Source organism: Tachypleus tridentatus, chromosome 10 (genome assembly GCF_004210375.1).
Source record: "Tachypleus tridentatus isolate NWPU-2018 chromosome 10, ASM421037v1, whole genome shotgun sequence".
In the NCBI taxonomy this organism is placed as follows: Eukaryota; Metazoa; Arthropoda; class Merostomata; order Xiphosura; family Limulidae; genus Tachypleus; species Tachypleus tridentatus.
The window spans coordinates 35,341,841-35,359,966 of NC_134834.1; the positions used below are offsets into that span (position 1 = coordinate 35,341,841).

General features: G+C 33.6%; 1 protein-coding gene across 2 annotated transcripts in view; it reads right to left on the reverse strand.

Annotated features, from left to right (window-relative positions):
* The window catches only part of LOC143229049 (protein FAM193A-like), a 101,132-nt gene that overhangs the window by 37,349 nt on the left and 45,657 nt on the right, over positions 1-18,126 (reverse strand). Inside the window, exons 11-13 of one of the 2 annotated variants that reach the window (XM_076460757.1) lie at positions 16,081-16,281; positions 12,036-12,516; positions 5,674-6,481 (exon numbers count right to left, since the gene is read on the reverse strand). In XM_076460757.1, the coding sequence (XP_076316872.1) occupies positions 5,674-6,481; positions 12,036-12,516; positions 16,081-16,281 (1,490 nt within the window). Of the gene's footprint in view, positions 1-5,673; positions 6,482-12,035; positions 12,517-16,080; positions 16,339-18,126 lie in introns of both variants that reach the window. The other variant, XM_076460756.1, reaches the window with a different exon arrangement.

Sequence of the window (18,126 nt, forward strand, 5' to 3'; positions counted from 1 at the left end):
TGTAAATACAGTGCATCTATGCAAATGTTTCACTGGTCCTGTAATGACCACAAAGAGTCAGTATGTATGCCTGACCAAAAAGATTGAGTGATTCCAAGAATACCTACATCTCCAAAAGAATGGAAAAGGTTAAACTTAACTAGTCAGGAATTGAAAAACACCCCTATATGTACAAGGCACTGTGTGAGTAATAACAGACTTCCCCATTTTGGTAAAAAACCAAGCTCTCAGAGATTCTGCTGATGGAGACTGAGTGTGAAGGGGAAGAAGAAGCCATTCATCCATGAAATGGCAAATGTCAATTTTTTCTTCATATATCAAGTGAAAAGAGCTACTGAAGGGAAAGAAACATCTTAATTGTGAATTGAGGAGATCAGAGGAAGTGACTGGGATAAGAAAAGTCAGTGACATGTCACCAGTCGGTCCTACAAACAGTCAGGAGTAAAAAACTTTGAGATAGGAAATAACAAACTCTATAGCCTTGTGGTGAAGAGCAAGATATAAGAGGGCCGTTCAGAAGTAGAAAACCAACCAGTATGAGACACAATGGAGGAGGAAATGTACACACAATGATAAATCCTCTTCTGGTGATGATCTCCCATATGAAATACAAACCCTCTTTAAGACCCCACAGGACTTAACCTTATAAAGGTAATCACCAACATCATAGTCTGCATTCCACCATCGAGGAGGGTACCTGCTGGTTAAGTCAGAATCACTCTTGTCTTCCAGTTAATTGTGGCACCAGAGCCAGAGGTCTGAAACCTATAGAAGACTTTTTGGACAGTCTAGAAACTAGGGTAGAAAGGGAAGAGTGGGGACAGGTCACATGCAATCAAAATTTCATATAATTAGAAATACTAGTAAAAAACAGACTGTCCAAGAAAAGGAGTTTCTCTGAGATCTTTAAGGTCCAAAGTAAAAAAGCAAACTTCCTAAAGCAAAACATCCTTCTCCAAAAGATACCAACAACAAGCCAAGGAAAGAGCAAAGTCCATAATCTGATCAAAGTAAAAGTCAATAAATGACAATCATCATCTGAAAATTGCTTGGGAGTTCTGTGATAATCCTCACATATATGACTGCAAAAATGATAAAAATTGCAAAAACTGTTATAACTAGCAGACAAATTCTGGAAAACTGAGATGGATTAAGGTAACCAGAAGCATGTTGTTTAGCACTCCAAATTGGAAGAAGAGGATCTAACCTTCGAGAGTCCAAAAAAGCATCTTCCAAATAATGGAAAGCCGGGTCATGCTGATCCAATAAACAAGAAAAACAAAGTCTGATAGCACCCTCTTTCAACTGATCAACAAATCTCCTTGAATACAAAGCAGTGTATGGTGACAGTGGAAGGATTAGATAATCAAACATGACTTTCTCCCAAGTAAAGAAGGAGAGTATTCATAAGGTACAGGAAAAATATGTAACAGCATTACAAACTTGGTATAGTTGTGTAAAAAACATTGTGAGAGGTAGAATATCTGTCCTTCACAAAGGTTACCCATGAGGCCAGGATAACACCAATCTACTGAGGTGTCAAAGAGGCATGAAACAACTTTGTGTCCAAGATGTTAACAAATACATTCATATTTGAAAAACACCTTCAAATGTAAATGCTAAAACTGGGAATAGACAAACTCAAGACCCACTGGAACAGATCTAAAAAGTAAACCAAAAGAAAAAACTGAGAATTGTACTTATAACCCTAAAGAGAAACATGAAACAATTGTGAAGTACCCTTGTTGTAATTTCTGCCACTGAAATAAAGTAAATTGAAAGTAATAATAGAGAGCTTATGTACAGATCTTGTACAGAAGGTGCAACTGTATAGGTGGAGAGAGTCTCAAAGTTAAAATCGTTGTGAGTGATACAGTGGGGTATAAAGATTTGAGTAAATAAAGTATAATTCAAACCAATGATTAGATGGGGAGAGAAGAGAAACTTGCATTAGAATAGAGCAAAAGTATGAACAGAGGTGTGTTTCAGAAATTGCAAGATGAAAAAGTATTTTTATTCTTAACATGAAACTCACCTTATACTTGGACTAACTCAGTAAAAGATTCATATATTCAAACAAGTCTTTAGGAAAAGTTCTTACTTAAAAACCTCAGATTCCTTTTATAAATCAAACTTGCAATATTTACGAACAACTTAATATATTCTGTGAAAATAACTAAGTAAATTCAGAGTTACAGTGTGGTTACAAAGTTGGCCATCTTGACTATGCCTATATACAGAGCTAATACAATTTATGTGAATACTCACAAATCAAAAAAGAAAAAAGTTGTGAATGAGGATGAGTCGGTGTTTATACAAATGTCATTTCTTATGAGGATAATTAAATATTTATGATTCTTTAGTAACACATCTTATATTCCAGTACATGAAAAGCATATACAATCGCTTTTTATCACAGGTATAGATCTTTTAAAACAATCAAAACTCTCTTACTTTATTAGTAATAACAATCATGGAAACAACTGCTATTAAGACCACTGAAAATTGCCTAATTTCCGTTTCTCAATGCCAAGAAGTTAACTTCATCTCAATCTGGAACTTTTATAAGTTTATTCAAAACATTTTCCAACATGAGCAACTTTCAAAAAGAAAACATGGGGGGTAAAAAATTATTAACATGTGGGGTGCAATGTTTTCAAAGTAAAGTTTTGTATGTTATTAAAAAAAATTTCTTTGTATCCATCTGAACATAAAATTTTCTTCAGTGTTATCATTTTATAGACATTACAACATACCATCAAATGAACAAAAGCATGCGATAATAGAAAATCACACTCTACAAACATCAAACGCAAATAACCATAAAACTTTCATGAGAAAATGAACACACTATGTGATTTTAAATGATAATCCTAAAGAAAAAAAATTGAGTCAAATAAAACAACTTAAGTTTAACTTGTATTATTAATATATCCAACAAGTGCAATCTCAAAACATGCAAAAAGATTAGTTATAGATTTATAGAAAATTGAAAAGAGTGAATAATTAAGTTCACTACAGAAGTAGTCTTGTTCCTCCAACACACATTATATGTATAAAAATGAAGAAAATTAACATTCAGCATTGTAAACACATGCAAACAAATTAATGTTTGCAGAAAACTGCAAAGAGCATAATTCAAGATAGCACCAGATAAACATTGGGGATATCTTGTCTCCTCAATTACCTTTTCAATGCAAATAAGAAACTAGCCATGTAAATACAGCTGAATAATTTCATGAGTAAAACATAGGTGCATAAACTTGCAATGTCCAAGGTTTTAAACATTATTCACCATCTGCAGCAGACTATTGGTATGGCAGTAACATCTAAATAGTGGTAACCCTTAATTTTATAATTAAAATACTAGAATGTAATACAACTATATTACTCTCCTATGCAGTACAATGAAATACCATAAAAACACCCAACCACAACCTGTAACAAGGATTTTCAAATATAAGAGTTGTCAAACAATAAAATTCATAAATACTCTCATTAAAAGGCATGATGCACCTAAATTCAGTGTCTATTAAAGAAGGTTTTCTGTGTTTCACATACTATTAGACTTTAAGGCTTCTAATAGAAAGGAAAGGTTTGTTACCATACTTGCATTCCAGGAAGTGTTACAATTTCTTAAAAATGATGAAAAATTCAAGAGAATGACAAAAGTGTTCTACAAATGACTATAACCTGAGACTTCCTTCAGATTTTAATTATATTCTATTAAAATTGAGGGAGAAGAATTATTATGAAATGACTAAGAAGGGTAACAATGTTCTATTAAATAGGGCTTGATGCCAAGGATAAAAACAAATTTTGGTCACAAGAACATCTAAGTACCCTATATGAATAGATGAATATTTAAGGGATAAAAATATAGAACAGAATGTAAGTTGTGTATCTCACATGATTTCTTTCAGTTGATTGTACAGCACAAAATAAGTATGACATCAAAGTAGAATTACCTTTTCTTAATCTGGTATTACCAGATGTTTGTTTAAAGAAACAAAAACCATTATTTTTTGAAATATACAAGGTTCTAATGTAAATGTGCTGAATAACTTGAGTTTGAAATAACTATTTGTGAGTTTTAAATTTATTGGATCTTAAATGAGGGGTTTAACTTTATCACTAAGAGGCAAAGTTTATGTCATATCATATTTGGTGGCTTGCATTCAAAACTTTTATTGAGCTACTATTTCTGAATATATGTTAACAAGTTTGGTATCAAATTATATTACCTGCTAGGTAATTTCTTAATTTAAAAGTAAATATTATGAAATAAATCATAAATACTGAGTTTTGTGTGTCATGTGGTATGGTGAATGCAGTATTGGTTAAAATTAGATGTTTGTGATGTCCAAATACAAATTTTATAATTTCTTATGGATTCAAATTATTGGTATTGATAAGCTAGAATCTAAAGTAAGAACCTTCTATCTTCTATTCACCAAGACATTGTTAAATAAACTGAATCAAACACAATGGCTCTGTTCACAAATTTCCAGTTTTGAAAATGTTTATGCACATCTACTCCTGTCTATGATGTGTGAATCACCAAACTGAAACTCAAAAAGTCATCCTTTTGCTTCTCCAAAGTTTGAACAGTATTTATTTGGCAAATTCATTCTTTTCAATGACAGATTTCAGACAGTAAAGGCAAGTCTTTAGTGAGCTCAAAATTCATATCATAGATCCAAATACAGCATAATTACCAAACTTGATATATTATAGCAAAATTCTATGATATGCATACAGTAATTTAAGGTTCTTGGTTATATCAAAATATATCTATAAAACCTGAAAAAAAAATGTTTCACATCTTCCACCTCCAAATTTTTACAAGGTTTTGTAAATAGTAAAAATGTATGTACAAGTATAATAGAGTAAAACTGAAATGTGACTATATTTTTACAGTTCAATAAAACACAGCCAAAACAGGCAATTTTGTAAAATTCAATTTTATATTACTGGATATGGTAACATAAGTGTACATGTGCCATGCTACTGTAATTTCTATCTTGTATAACAGGCTCTGTTGAATGATCAATATAAAAGAAACAATAAATTTATATATAAGCCATTTACACTAAACATTTGGGTTTTCATGTTACAACCTGTAGTCATTCTGTAATTAGTAGAATGAAAAGACATAATTTATTTTTATTTCCTAATTTTAATGGTGGTTATGAGATCAGACAAATTGACAGGGTAGAGTAAATAACAGATCAAAAATACAAAGACTTATTGAAAACAAACATCTAAAACATATTTAAGAGGCTTTAGGGATTACATACAAATGATATTTGAGAATTTTTGGGATGAAAAATTGTTTGTTTTTTTAAAATCAGAAAACAAAAACCACTTTGCACTCTGGTAAAAAAAGACTTGATATATTCACAAACAAATATTTAGTAAACATATTTCATTAAAAAAGCTGATTTTTGTGTACATAATACTTGTAAAGTTTACTAAACACCTACCAAATTTTGTAACGATACATGTACTACGTTAAAAGTTACAGTTTAAATACTTAACATATGCCAACGTGTAAATAAACTTGAGTATATTATACTAAGCCCATTGCAAAAAAGTTAAAGAAGCAGAACTGTCAACATCATCAACTTTGCAAGTATACTTATAGTTTAATTAATAATTTCATTAACCTACCATTCACCATATGTTTACTGGTGCTGCTGTCTATTCCATTTGTTGTAGAAGAAACTTGCTGATCTTTACTTGAAATAGAATTAGATTTAGATGGTATGCTCCTAAGACTCGAAGACATCTTCCCTGACAAAAAGCAATCTCCCATGTGTTCATGGGTATACAAAGAACATGCAGTTTCACTGTTTGGGTGGTGTCGCTTTGAGCCTGGAGACCTTTGAAGACTTGGACTCCTGTGTGCAGTTCCTGATGGAGTAGATACTGATGACTGTTGCATTGAAAAACTGTAATGATAGTCTCCTTCTTTTACAGAGTCATCACAATGGCCTATCACATCAGCATTTCTAATTTTCCCAGTATCCAAAACAACACTGCTGGACACCATGGATGGAAAGGAACTATGAGGATTGAAATACATGTCACTGCTCAAGCAACTACCATATTTCTGATGTGTAAGTGCTCGAGGTTCATTTTCGTAAGAGTCCCAGTCACCGAGAGTTGCCAAACAAATCTGTCGCTGAAGCATTTCCTGAGCTTCTGCATCAAGATTCAATGGCCATGTTAAATGCTGAGTGGACTTTGTAGTTTGTACACCAACAGTGGAAGATTTCCCTGCATGAAGGTTGTACAGGTGTGGATGGATATGAGGTTTAGCTGGACCAGTCCTACCAACTTCTCCAAGATGGGGCAGAGGGGGAAACACACTTGGGAGTAGAGGAAATGTCTTTGAAAAAGGACCAACTGTAAAATGGCCCTGATCCTTTAGCTGAGTACAGGCATGACACTCACAAGGTCTTGGTTCAGTGGTACCCTGTAAGCAGTTTTATAATTTTTATTAACTAAAAACTACAATACTGGAGATAAAACTGAGTTAATAAATTACTGTTACACAAGTAGGTTTTACATACTTATATACAATTCTTAACTATTTAAACCTATTCTACATATTTTATAAACAAACAGTTACTCTAAATTTTAACATCAAGATACTTTGTAAATATTTCTAGTTTAAAACCTGCATTTTAGAAATTATTGGCTTATGTAAAAAGTATGAGAGATTTTAAACATAAGTAGTTTTAAGAAAATTCAAAAATTTGTTTCAATCAGCTGTTACTTTATCAATGTAGTGTAGAACATAAATAGAAACTGTTTCAAGATGCACATATTTATGCATCTTGGAATAATCAATGAACTTTTAAAATTTACTAAGTTGCTATTTCCACCTCCAACACCATATAAAATACCACAATTTCTTAAAATTCTTACACATTCAGTTAATTGTACAGAATCTATGAAGAACTAAAATAATAGTTATTCACTACAATTAAGACAAGTATTTAAAAATGGAATTTAAACATTTGAAACATTCAAAATGTTAAAGCAACCACAGATTTTGATTCACACAATAAATAATTGAAATTACTGCTTAATATTAAAAAATAAAGTAAATGTTTCTCATGAAAAGAAACCCATTTAAAGTAAAAATGTATCTTAGGATGGCTTATATGGGTATTAAAACATTTACTAATAAAGCATTATTAAATTATTAACTTCAAAAATGTACTTATCTCTGCTGGTACTTATAGTTAAAACACCACATTGAGAAGGTGGATGGACAGATGAGGGCATTAACCATACAGAAAGTGTCTGCATAGACCATCGGTGAACCAAAATAAAAGTGGTACCTGAGTGAGGAAACCCACACTACATCCAGAACAAGTATGTTCTTCACCCTGAACTTAATTTCTGTATCAACAGTGAAATTGTATGAGTGATCATCTCTAAAGGCCAGCCCAAAACTGACAGCCAAGGTTTCACTACTTAGAGTTGGAAGTAAAAAGTCTTTGTCCCTATATCCCATATTGATGGCTAGGGACTGCAATATCACATACAGATATAATTTTGATCGGAACCCAGCTTGTAGTCATATAGTTAAGCATTCAAAACCACTGGAACCATAACAAGAAGGTAAGCAACAATGAAGTAGAAAAACCTTATCCTCCACCTGAAGAAGCCTGAAAGGCAACATTCCAAGCTCAAAGTGATGGAAATGCATATGCCTTACTCAACAAAAACAAAACCCACTTAGTCTTGAATAATGAACATTGATACTCACTACCCAATTGAATGGGCAAGAAGCATTCCACCTGCCCCTGGAATTATGAAAAGGACAAGGAACAAATTTGGTCAACTAAGGACTTAGAATGGGACCACTGTGTTTGGAAATACAAGACAAGAGTGGACATCCTTCCACGAATAATATACTGAACTGATACTGATAAAAAAAAAAATGGCTATGTCCTTCCTGAATAGATAGCTAAGCATGAAGTCTGAACCAGCATTAAAAACAAGTTCCCACATAAACTGGTTTGCCTACTGACACATAGCAAAACATTCAATGACCTGGGCATAAACACCTCCAACTTTGCCCTCTTCTCCAAGAATGGAAGAATTCATTTGAACATTAGAGAAAAAAACAACAAAAAACCTCTGTCCATCACCCCAATGACTGGAAACTGAATGTGGTAAGGACTACATAACTCCACAAGCAGAATAAAGGGGTAATGCAAGTTGGGGGGTTCTGAGAAACAGTCTGAAAACATTGCAATATGTGAATCAAGTTCCCTAAATTTTTAAAAGCAAACCAAACCTGATTTATTCAGTTTAATGATGAGCAAGATCTTCTTTGGCTTTACTCATGATAGTTCATGAGTGGCAGTTCAACATAATATGGTAATACTATCCAGTAAGTTCCTAGATGGTCTTAAAGAACACTTCATTTTTATATGGCCTGTGACAACTGGTAGAAAGTATGGTGAAAATGTGTTGCTAATGTGAAATTGGATTTATAAAAGCACATATGTCTGGGCAACATTTGCCAAAGAGTAGGATCTAATGAAAACAAAAAAAGAGGAAGAGGAGGAAAAAATACTCACTCTTCCTTATAATCTAGCAGATGTGGTCAAAATGGCCACAGGAGAGAGGCAAAAACCATCAGAAGAAATTGCCAAATTGTGTAAATAATGTGAGAGAAAAGTATATGAAGAAGCCCATGTATCAGCCAACAGGCTAACACCCTCCAACAGGCAACTAAAGATACATAAATGTGTAACAAATCTGATGATATGTGACTCAAAGTTTCCTTGCCTGTAAACAAAGTCCAGAACAAGAAGTCATCTTGTAAGGCAAAAGCTAGATAAATCTCAGGAAAATGAATGATCCCATTGAATAAAGAGTCAATTTCTAGCACCTCAAAAGAGTTTGTATAAGCCACATCACACCTTGAGGCTAACACAGGACATAACAAATGATCACAAAAGTGAGAAATACCTGACACATGAAGTGGTGAGAAGGATTTATCCCATTCCCTTTGAAAGAAATGATCTATCCAAGATATAGCAGGACATAAGTAGATTGATAATGAGTCCTGTGCATATGCACTACAAAGAACACTGACTTATGATCTCTGCAGGCCAGAAGCACCAAAATATATATTTTAAGGAAAAGGTAACAAAGTAAATGAAGTGGATCCAATTTTCTTCTGAGACACCAGTGGCAATAAGTGTGTCAATGGCTATTATGGATATATAGCTAGATTGAGACAAATACAGGGCAACTTTAGAAGTTAAACACTGATGCTGTATGATGAACCACATAATTCCCATGCATAAAGTTTGAGCTTTTGGAACATGTTGGTGTAAAATGTTCTAAAGAAATTGCATCAACAGAAATGGCCAAAGAGGAATTGTAAATGGCAGTTGGTGGTCATTCATGAAAATACTATGGGCACTGAGTAACAGATGAATCAGGGGAAAAGGATAAAGGTGAAATCCCATTTAAACTTGAATGAATGCATCTTCAGCCAAAACCTGAGGAGAGGTAATTGGGAACAAAACAACTGTAGTTGGATGTTAAGAGGTAGTGAATGCTTCAAGCATCAGAGTCCTAAATTGAGAACAAACACACAGGGAAAAACTTGTGATGGACATCCATATAGTCAGATCAAGACAGGTGATCTACTATTAAATTCATTATCTCTGAAACATGGCAAGCCAGGAAGTTGATATGTTAGGAATGAGCCCAGTAGAGAATATTGAAAGTTCATGAACAAAAGTCCCAAAACATATGACCCCGTGATAAGAACTGTAAAATATCACCAAGGAATTATTAAAATAAATCATGACATTTTTCCCTTTTAACAGAGCTAAACCTTGAACCACTGCCCGATAAACAGTAAGAAGTTATAAAATACTGATGTGGAAGAATATTCAACATTCATCCATAGACCCTGTAATTCCTGAAGTGAGGCATGTGTGAAGAGATGAATCTCAGGATAAGCAGATGGTAAAGGAACACCAATACTAGTGTTGATCAAATCCAACTACCACTTATGCTCTAAAAATCTTGCTCCTGAACAAGGAGGCTAGATGATCTAGTGGATATATCTTCATGATCTACTGATTGTGCAACAACCACTGAAGGAACTGTATGTGCTTGTTCCAAAGGAATTAGATATTTGAGGGATGTGCACATCCCCAAATGAGAGAGAAACATCTATGTAGTAGGAGGAGATGTGACAGCCTGACTGCCTATTCAATATCCTACAGTTGTATCAGAGTTTGCTAAGCCTGGCTTAAAAATGTGCTGAAAAAGACTCACATGGACAGTACTGAGTTGCAAGATAACAGATATCTCAGCTCATGGATTCTCAAAGAAGAATCTGGATTTGTTATTCTGTGCACTATAGAGATGGTGCCTGAAGAAAACAGTCATCCATGTAATTGTGCATGCACAGGCCCAAAGAATGATGGCAATGAGAAAAAAGCTTGTATGACTCTGTAGAAAACGTACAGTACAGATGCTAGACCTAAGGGCAGATGCATGAACTGTACAGCTTATCCTTGTAAATGAAAAGTAGATAATGGTGGGATGAATTTGCTATGGGAATGTGTACAACATATGCACTGGCAACATCAAAGTAGGCCTTCCACACACCTGATAAAATGCCAACGTAGGTTGAGAAAAGACTCCATCGTGAACCTATGAGGATCAAAGAATTGGTTAAGATGAGAAAGATCAAAGATCAATAATGACATGTCAATCTCTTATCTTCTTGGGCATAACTGACACATAGGAATAAAAATGGAATCAACAGTGATAGTATGACCCAAGGAAACACAGATGGCTACGACCTACAAGGGTGTGTCGAGTGGCAAAGACAGGGTGGGCACATGCTGATCATGATCAACCAACAGTGCCACCCCTCCATACACTATTTTTTTAATATAATAGTAACATTTAAATTATTATACATTATATATGTATATAGATTATTACTAGTTAGAAATAACTAGTTTGAAATTTGTTTTTCTTAAAATATAAAACAATAAATAAAGCAGTAAAGTAAACAATTATCTCTTCAGCTTCAACCTTTGAATTTGGTTGCTGTTGAACATAAGTTAAGCCTTTTAAAATTTTGCATGTGGAAGACATAATACAAATTTTTTTAGGTTATACACATACAGACACACACACAGTTCTACAACCAAAAAATCATAAACAACTATATTGATACCACTGAGTTCCACTATAATTTATTAAGCTTAGTAACTATGTCGTATTTTGGTCTAAAAAAGTTTGAAATTTCAAGTAGAATAAAGACACAACCACATCCTTGAAATCTTGGTTTTCACAGATATAAATGGCCAAGAAAATAGACATTCTAAGCTGTCAATTGGTCATTCACATCACATGATGAAATAAGTGTATATAAAGGATTGTTTCTAAAAATGGGGCCACTGTGTTTGATTCAGTACATAAGCAATATCTCAGCAAAATAAAAAGATATGTTCTTGTTTTATATTTTAGCTTGTCAATATTGGTAATTTTAGTTCCTAATTTGTACAAAACTATACACAAATTATTTTGACATCACAAATACCAAATTTTAACTAGTATTGCACTCAACATACTACATAACTAAAATTTATATTTAGGTGTGTTCTTTCAATATTTACTTTTAAATTAAAAAATTAAATCATATATAATATTAAGTTTATAAAATAATAGTTCAACAAAATTTTCAATGTAAGTCAACAAACATGATGACCAGAGACCCATAATTGAGGGGAGGAGACAAAAGAAAACAAAAATATTAAAAATTACACAGAAGGTTGATGTTAATTTTTTCATTTCTTTGATAAACACATCCATAAAATCTACATATCATACGTGATTTCTACTACATTATTTGGTATTCCAACTATTACTTATAGAAAAGCTAAAGTTCTCTTCCCTTACGTTCACAATATTTCTTACTATACAAAGACTAAGGGAAATGTGAAATAACAAACCCTGTGACATACATTTGAACTTAGGGTTTCAAGTTTTGTTTCCTGTCCTTTCTCTTCTATTGTTAAACCCCTGAAATTCCAATGCTGAGCGAATTCTGATGTGTCATTCAGCTGAGATGTAGATACAAAGGAGTGTCTGAGAGGAGAATTTGGAGCTGTAATAGATACATTGTAGTTGGAATTATTGACAGAATGACTGTATGTACTATTAGCATAATTTGGCTGGTAGTTTTGACAGCAAACATGACAAGGCTGAGATACATCACACTGCACATGAGTGGTGTGATCTGTACGGTGACTGTTCTGCTTGAGACAGAGTTGACAGTGATGATGTTTTAAAGCTCTAGATGGTCGGTTGCTGTCTGATTTGGAAGTGGAAACAGGATTCTGGGAACAAACAGATGTGTCATATGATTCTGTTGAAGCACCTATCACCACCCTTTGAACTTCTAAGGTATGTTTTGATGAGGATACTACTTGACTTGATTCTTTCCTGGGAATACACAGATATATATTTACATATAATTTGATAACTGAAGTTGTAAATTTTTGACATAGTCTCACTTTTAAAGGAAAACAAGCTTGAAACAGCTACTGTTATAAAAGAATAAAATACAACTGTTGCAAACATCAAGTAATTCACTTTAAAATTCTTTCCTGATACATTACCAGATACAAAAGATACATAAACTACTTAGATATTTCTTGATGTTAAGAATATAATAGGTTTTTCTAATTTTCCATTAGGATATTATATTTAACAGCAATGAGGTTTACTTTTCCCTATCATCTTCAAAGCATGGGAAATAATCAGCATTTTGAAAATGTTTTTACAACTAAAAAAAGTATTTGAACTAACTTTCACTGTAAAACTGATAGCTACTTATTGGCTTTAATTAAGTTTTAGCCAAGTAATAATTTCATAGACAATACAATTCTAAAAAAAATTTAAATAAAATTCATTAAATAAGCCAGTATGATTCCAAGAATCAAGTCCTAGTCTGAAGAGTAATATACAGAAGAGCAATCATTCATTAAAAAAAGGACACATTTCTCGAATATCACTAATGACACAAATTTGTCTCAAAACCATTACACAAGATATGTTGTCATTTCTCTTTCCTTCTTTATACATGTAAGTGTATGTGTGTGTGGGGTGGGGGTATAATTTATAGAAGAGGAACAATAATGTAACTAGTCAAAATGCATGGGATATTACTGGTAAAAGAAAACAAAATATCTTTGCTTTGATTTTTCAAAAAGATTATTGAAGTATTAGAATTACTGTATTTTCTTTTACTGTTAATCTTTAAAAAGGTGAACATTTAGACCTTTCTTTTCCACGTTATTACTTTGAGATTATCAATTAATCAATTACTTGCAGCATATGGAAATGAAGCGAAAGTATTAGGTTGGAAAGAAAATACATTTTTTTTCATCAAAAGTTGTTATGGGTTTTGAGAAAAAGAACTTGCAAATTTATGCCTTTTTTTCAAATGTTATTGTATTAATAAACCTTATATCTTGTTTCAGAAAAATTGACAAACATTTGAAACAAAATTTTAACCCTCAAAGACCTAAGTAATGAGTGCAAACAATAAGCACATACATTACCATATGCCATAAGAATTAAAAAAATGGTCAAAAGTTTCAGAAGCTACAAGAAACACGTACAGAAAGTGTCAACAATGGTTCATAAAATTCCAATCTGGTGAAATTGATTCACAGATTCCCCATGTTCTGGATAGCCAAAATCAATCAACAAAGATGCTCAGTTAGTTTTAGTTGAAACAATTTCAAAGCTGATCATGAGAGAAATGGCTCAACAGCTCCATACAGCCCATACACCAATCACTGCCCACCTCCACAAGCTTGGAAAAGTTTTAAAACTTGGGCAATCAGAAGAATAGCAAGAGAAGCAGGAGATAGATGGCACAGCATGTCATAGTGTACATCATTAGGCCCAACCGATGTACTACCAGACCAATGAAATGCCAGTTTGAGCTCAACCAGTGTAAAGGGACGATTATAGTCATAGAGACAATCAGCTCGAAAGGAAAGAGGCAACTGCTCTGCCTGATTCTTGATGGCTAAGGAGGTGGAAGAAAAAGCAGAAGTGTTAGATACCTGACAAAAGCTTTCACCACCTAGTGTATTGGCAATGCTTCGGGTATCAGCTACTTCCTGGCCATCAGAGAGTAAGATTGAGAGGGGAACAGAATTATATTGCTCACTGACCTTTCAAATCTTGTCCCATATGACTTTGAAACTGGTGGTAGAATATATGCCAGTTGTGAACTTAATCCAAGATTCTTTCTGGCTTTGACATCTTACCCACCAAGCATGTGCATGGGCCTGCTAGAAAGTGATGCAGTTCGAAAGTGTGGGATATCAACGGAAAGTATCCCAGGCCAGTTTTTTTTAGCCTTCCATGCCATGTGGCAGGCAGGATTCCACCATAAATGAGGATATAGTGGAAAACGTGTTGAGGTTTTAGGAATACATTGAGCAGCTGCTTGTATAATACAGTCAGTTACTGCTACCACACAGTCATCTATTGATGGCTTACAGATGATGGCAGGATCAAATTCTGTGAGATCAGTGAAAGAGGGCCAGTTTGCCTGATCCAGCTTCCACTGGGACAAGCGAGTCGGGTGGCATTGACCATGGCCAGTTTCTCTCAAAATTACAGAAAAATGATCACTGCCTCATGTTTTATTGTCAACCCTCCATGAAAAATGGGAGAATAATGAAGGGGAGCAAATTGAGAGATCAATAGCACTAAAGGACTGACTAGGTGCATGGAAATAAGAGGAAGAACCAGTATTGAAAAGAGAAAGGTTGTGATCAGACAGCATATGCTCTACAGAGTGACCATTCCTATTAATATCAGCACTTCCCCAGAGGAGATGTCCATTACAGTCCCCCAGGATGGAAAAGGGAGATGGCAACTGCTAAATGAGAACATCAAGGTCTGATTGATCATATGTCTCTCCAGGTAACAGGTTGAGAGAACAGACAGTGATGGTATGACCCAAGGAAACACGGATGGCTACAGCCTCCGAGGGTGTGTTGGAGTGGCAAAGACAGGGTGGGCAAATGCTTATCAACCAACAGTGCCATCCCTCCATGCACTTGTCCATCACACAGCCTGTCATTTCTGTACAAAGAAAATTGCCAATAGGTGACTGTATCGGCAGGTTACAAAAATGTTTCCTATAAGGAAAGACATACAGAATGGTAGGAAGCAATCAGTATTTTGATGTCATCTAGATTAGAACGTGAACCTCAACAGTTCCATTGTATCAGAGTGGCCATTTTTATTTACGTTAGGTGAATTGGGTGGAGAACCCTTCTGTTTTGGACCATGTCTTTTTTCCTTACTGTCCTTATTTGAGGGAGGTCTATCAACAACCATGGATCTTGACCTGGGTCGATTGGGAGGTCTTTGCTGTTGGAAGGGGATTCCAGTGACTGAAGATGTGAACGAATGATCGTTTTGCATCTTATGATGGGAGAAGATGTATCCAAGGAAATACCTGTACCTGGAACCAAAGGATGTGGATCTTGGGGTTTGTTGGAATGTACGTAAGGGACAGAGATAGGTGTTGAAGTTGATTCAACATTTTTAACCATAAAGGTCAAAAGACTTTACATTTGTTTGGAGAAAGATTCTTTTGGAGGCACAGAGATATCTGTCTGCACTCCCACTGCAGTTGTGCAGCAGCATACGTCCGAGATGAAGTGGTGGACAGCAATTTTCGAGCCTCAGGATAAGTAATGTTATTAATCATTTTCAAGTGAAGACTGATTTTTGTTCAGTTTATTAAAGTATTAAAAAAATACTTTCCAGTCTAATACTTTATATAGTATAAAAAATAAAACATCTGCTATTTTTATTATTACAACATGCCCTCTAATTTGAGCACAATTTCTTCTCTAGCAGATTTTAAAAACAAAGTGTATCACAATTTTATTTTTACTTTACCCAGTAGCATATTATGAAAATAGTACACATATAATACAGTTGATCATGAGGAATAATACTAAAACTTACTGTAAAGGGTGTCTTAGCTGGGAGTGAGAAGGGGCTGTATATTGTCTGGCATGCGAGTTTGCCAAAGGAGATTGAAGAGAAGTGATAGCATTTTTTTCACTGCCTTTGCTGTAATGATTGCTAAGGGAGCTAAGTTGTCTATGGGATGAATCTCCATCTGCTTGCTCTGCCATATGAGCCAACTCTTCAGGAGTCAAGAGACTGGGAACAAAGTGGGATGTTGAAAGTTTAGAATTCATGCATTCATCACATGGGCACCTTTAAAATAACAGAAGAATATAATTCAAATCTTTATACAATTAAAACCTGTTTATATTACACTTGACCAATTCAAAAATATATTATACATATGTTTGATCTTTTGGAAAGCATAACTATCAAACTTACATTTTTGAATCTATAAATCAAACTTCTGACATTTTACTTTTTAAACCATCAGACTTTGCTGAATACATAAATACTTTAAAGGTCTAAAATGAAGGTGAAATTTTGATTATTTTTTCCATAGGTTCCAAGTTCATTATAACAGAATAATGTTTTGAATGACTAATTTTCATTTTAACTTTCTCACCATGGGCTCATCTCATTGACTGACACTATGGCCATTTTGTGCTTGTTATAGTTTTCATACAATAAATTTTACTATATTATGAGTATCTTCACAAATCATTGCAGATCATTGGTAAATGTTACAAGGCTTTTATGTACAAAATAATTTTGTTACTTTTAAGATTTTTAAAGTAATTATTTGCTCTTCACCTGAATTTTTTCTTTCCAAACACTGCCTATCCAACATACAAAGCAATTTTTATTTTAAGGTTAAAAATACATTTATTCCTCAGAAAATTGTCAACTTTGTATGCAAAATCTTTACAACCTCCTAATAAACCTCCAGATAATTATCAAGCATATTTTTTAGAGAAAAACATTAAATCTTTTATGTTGTTTTTATCATTACATCTCTGTAAAGGATTGATTGAATCTGCTGACCTCAAAACCACTTTAAGAAATTCCAAAAACACACATGAATTGTTTTTTTTTTGGTTCTACAATTACTGAAAATTATAACATGAAACCAAAGATGTTTAGTCTGAATAGCTTAAATCTCATAACAATTTACATATATACAAATATATTATTTTTATGTTATTGACCTTTCAGCCATATCTGACTAACATTGTAGAAGTTGCAATGATTTGGCAAACATTTTCCAGTTTATCTTTTATTCTTATCATATTCAAAAGCATAAAATTGGTCTCTACAAAAGTGACCTGTTTTCGACTTAGTTTCAGTGGAACACTATTTTGTAAAATAGTCACAACTTTGTTATAATACATTACACATACATGCATATATATACACGTAATATTTACAAACAAGTTTTTAAATTTCAGTTATTTTTCGGAAAACACATAACAATCACCTCTTCCACTTATAAACTTTGTACTTGATTGTCACAATTTTCTAAGCCTTTTCAAACTGAAGCAGTGTGATATTTTAAAATATTTTTTTATTTTCAATGATTCAAGTGAGATATACATGTCAGGAATGTATAGCCCATTATGATGAAATATTATAGAGAATTAGCTAAAGCACTGATTATGCCTAATTAAGAAAGAGAATACGTAAAGTGTATATCAGGGATGTGTCAAAATCTGATGTGAGAAATATAAGTTTATATTATGCTTAAACTGATGTTGACATGGTGGAAAAAAGGTTGTGAGAATGTTTATTCAAACTTCATTTGAGACTGGACACGAAAACCATATCAATGAGCTGATGCTGGCATAGCAAAGAGAGAGCTACAAGAGATGTTTATATTAACTAGGTAAAACTACCAAATAAGGGGTTAGTTAACACTTTAATATATATAGGATTGACATTCAGAAGATATGGATAGATATATGCAAACAGGCAGTTGAATTACAATTTTATTATAACCAACTGCTAAAGTATTTTTGTTTCTATTTCCAAGAATTATGATTAGTGTGAAAATCATCCACTTAAGTGACAGGTCTACTTTTGCATGTGGACACAAACTATTCG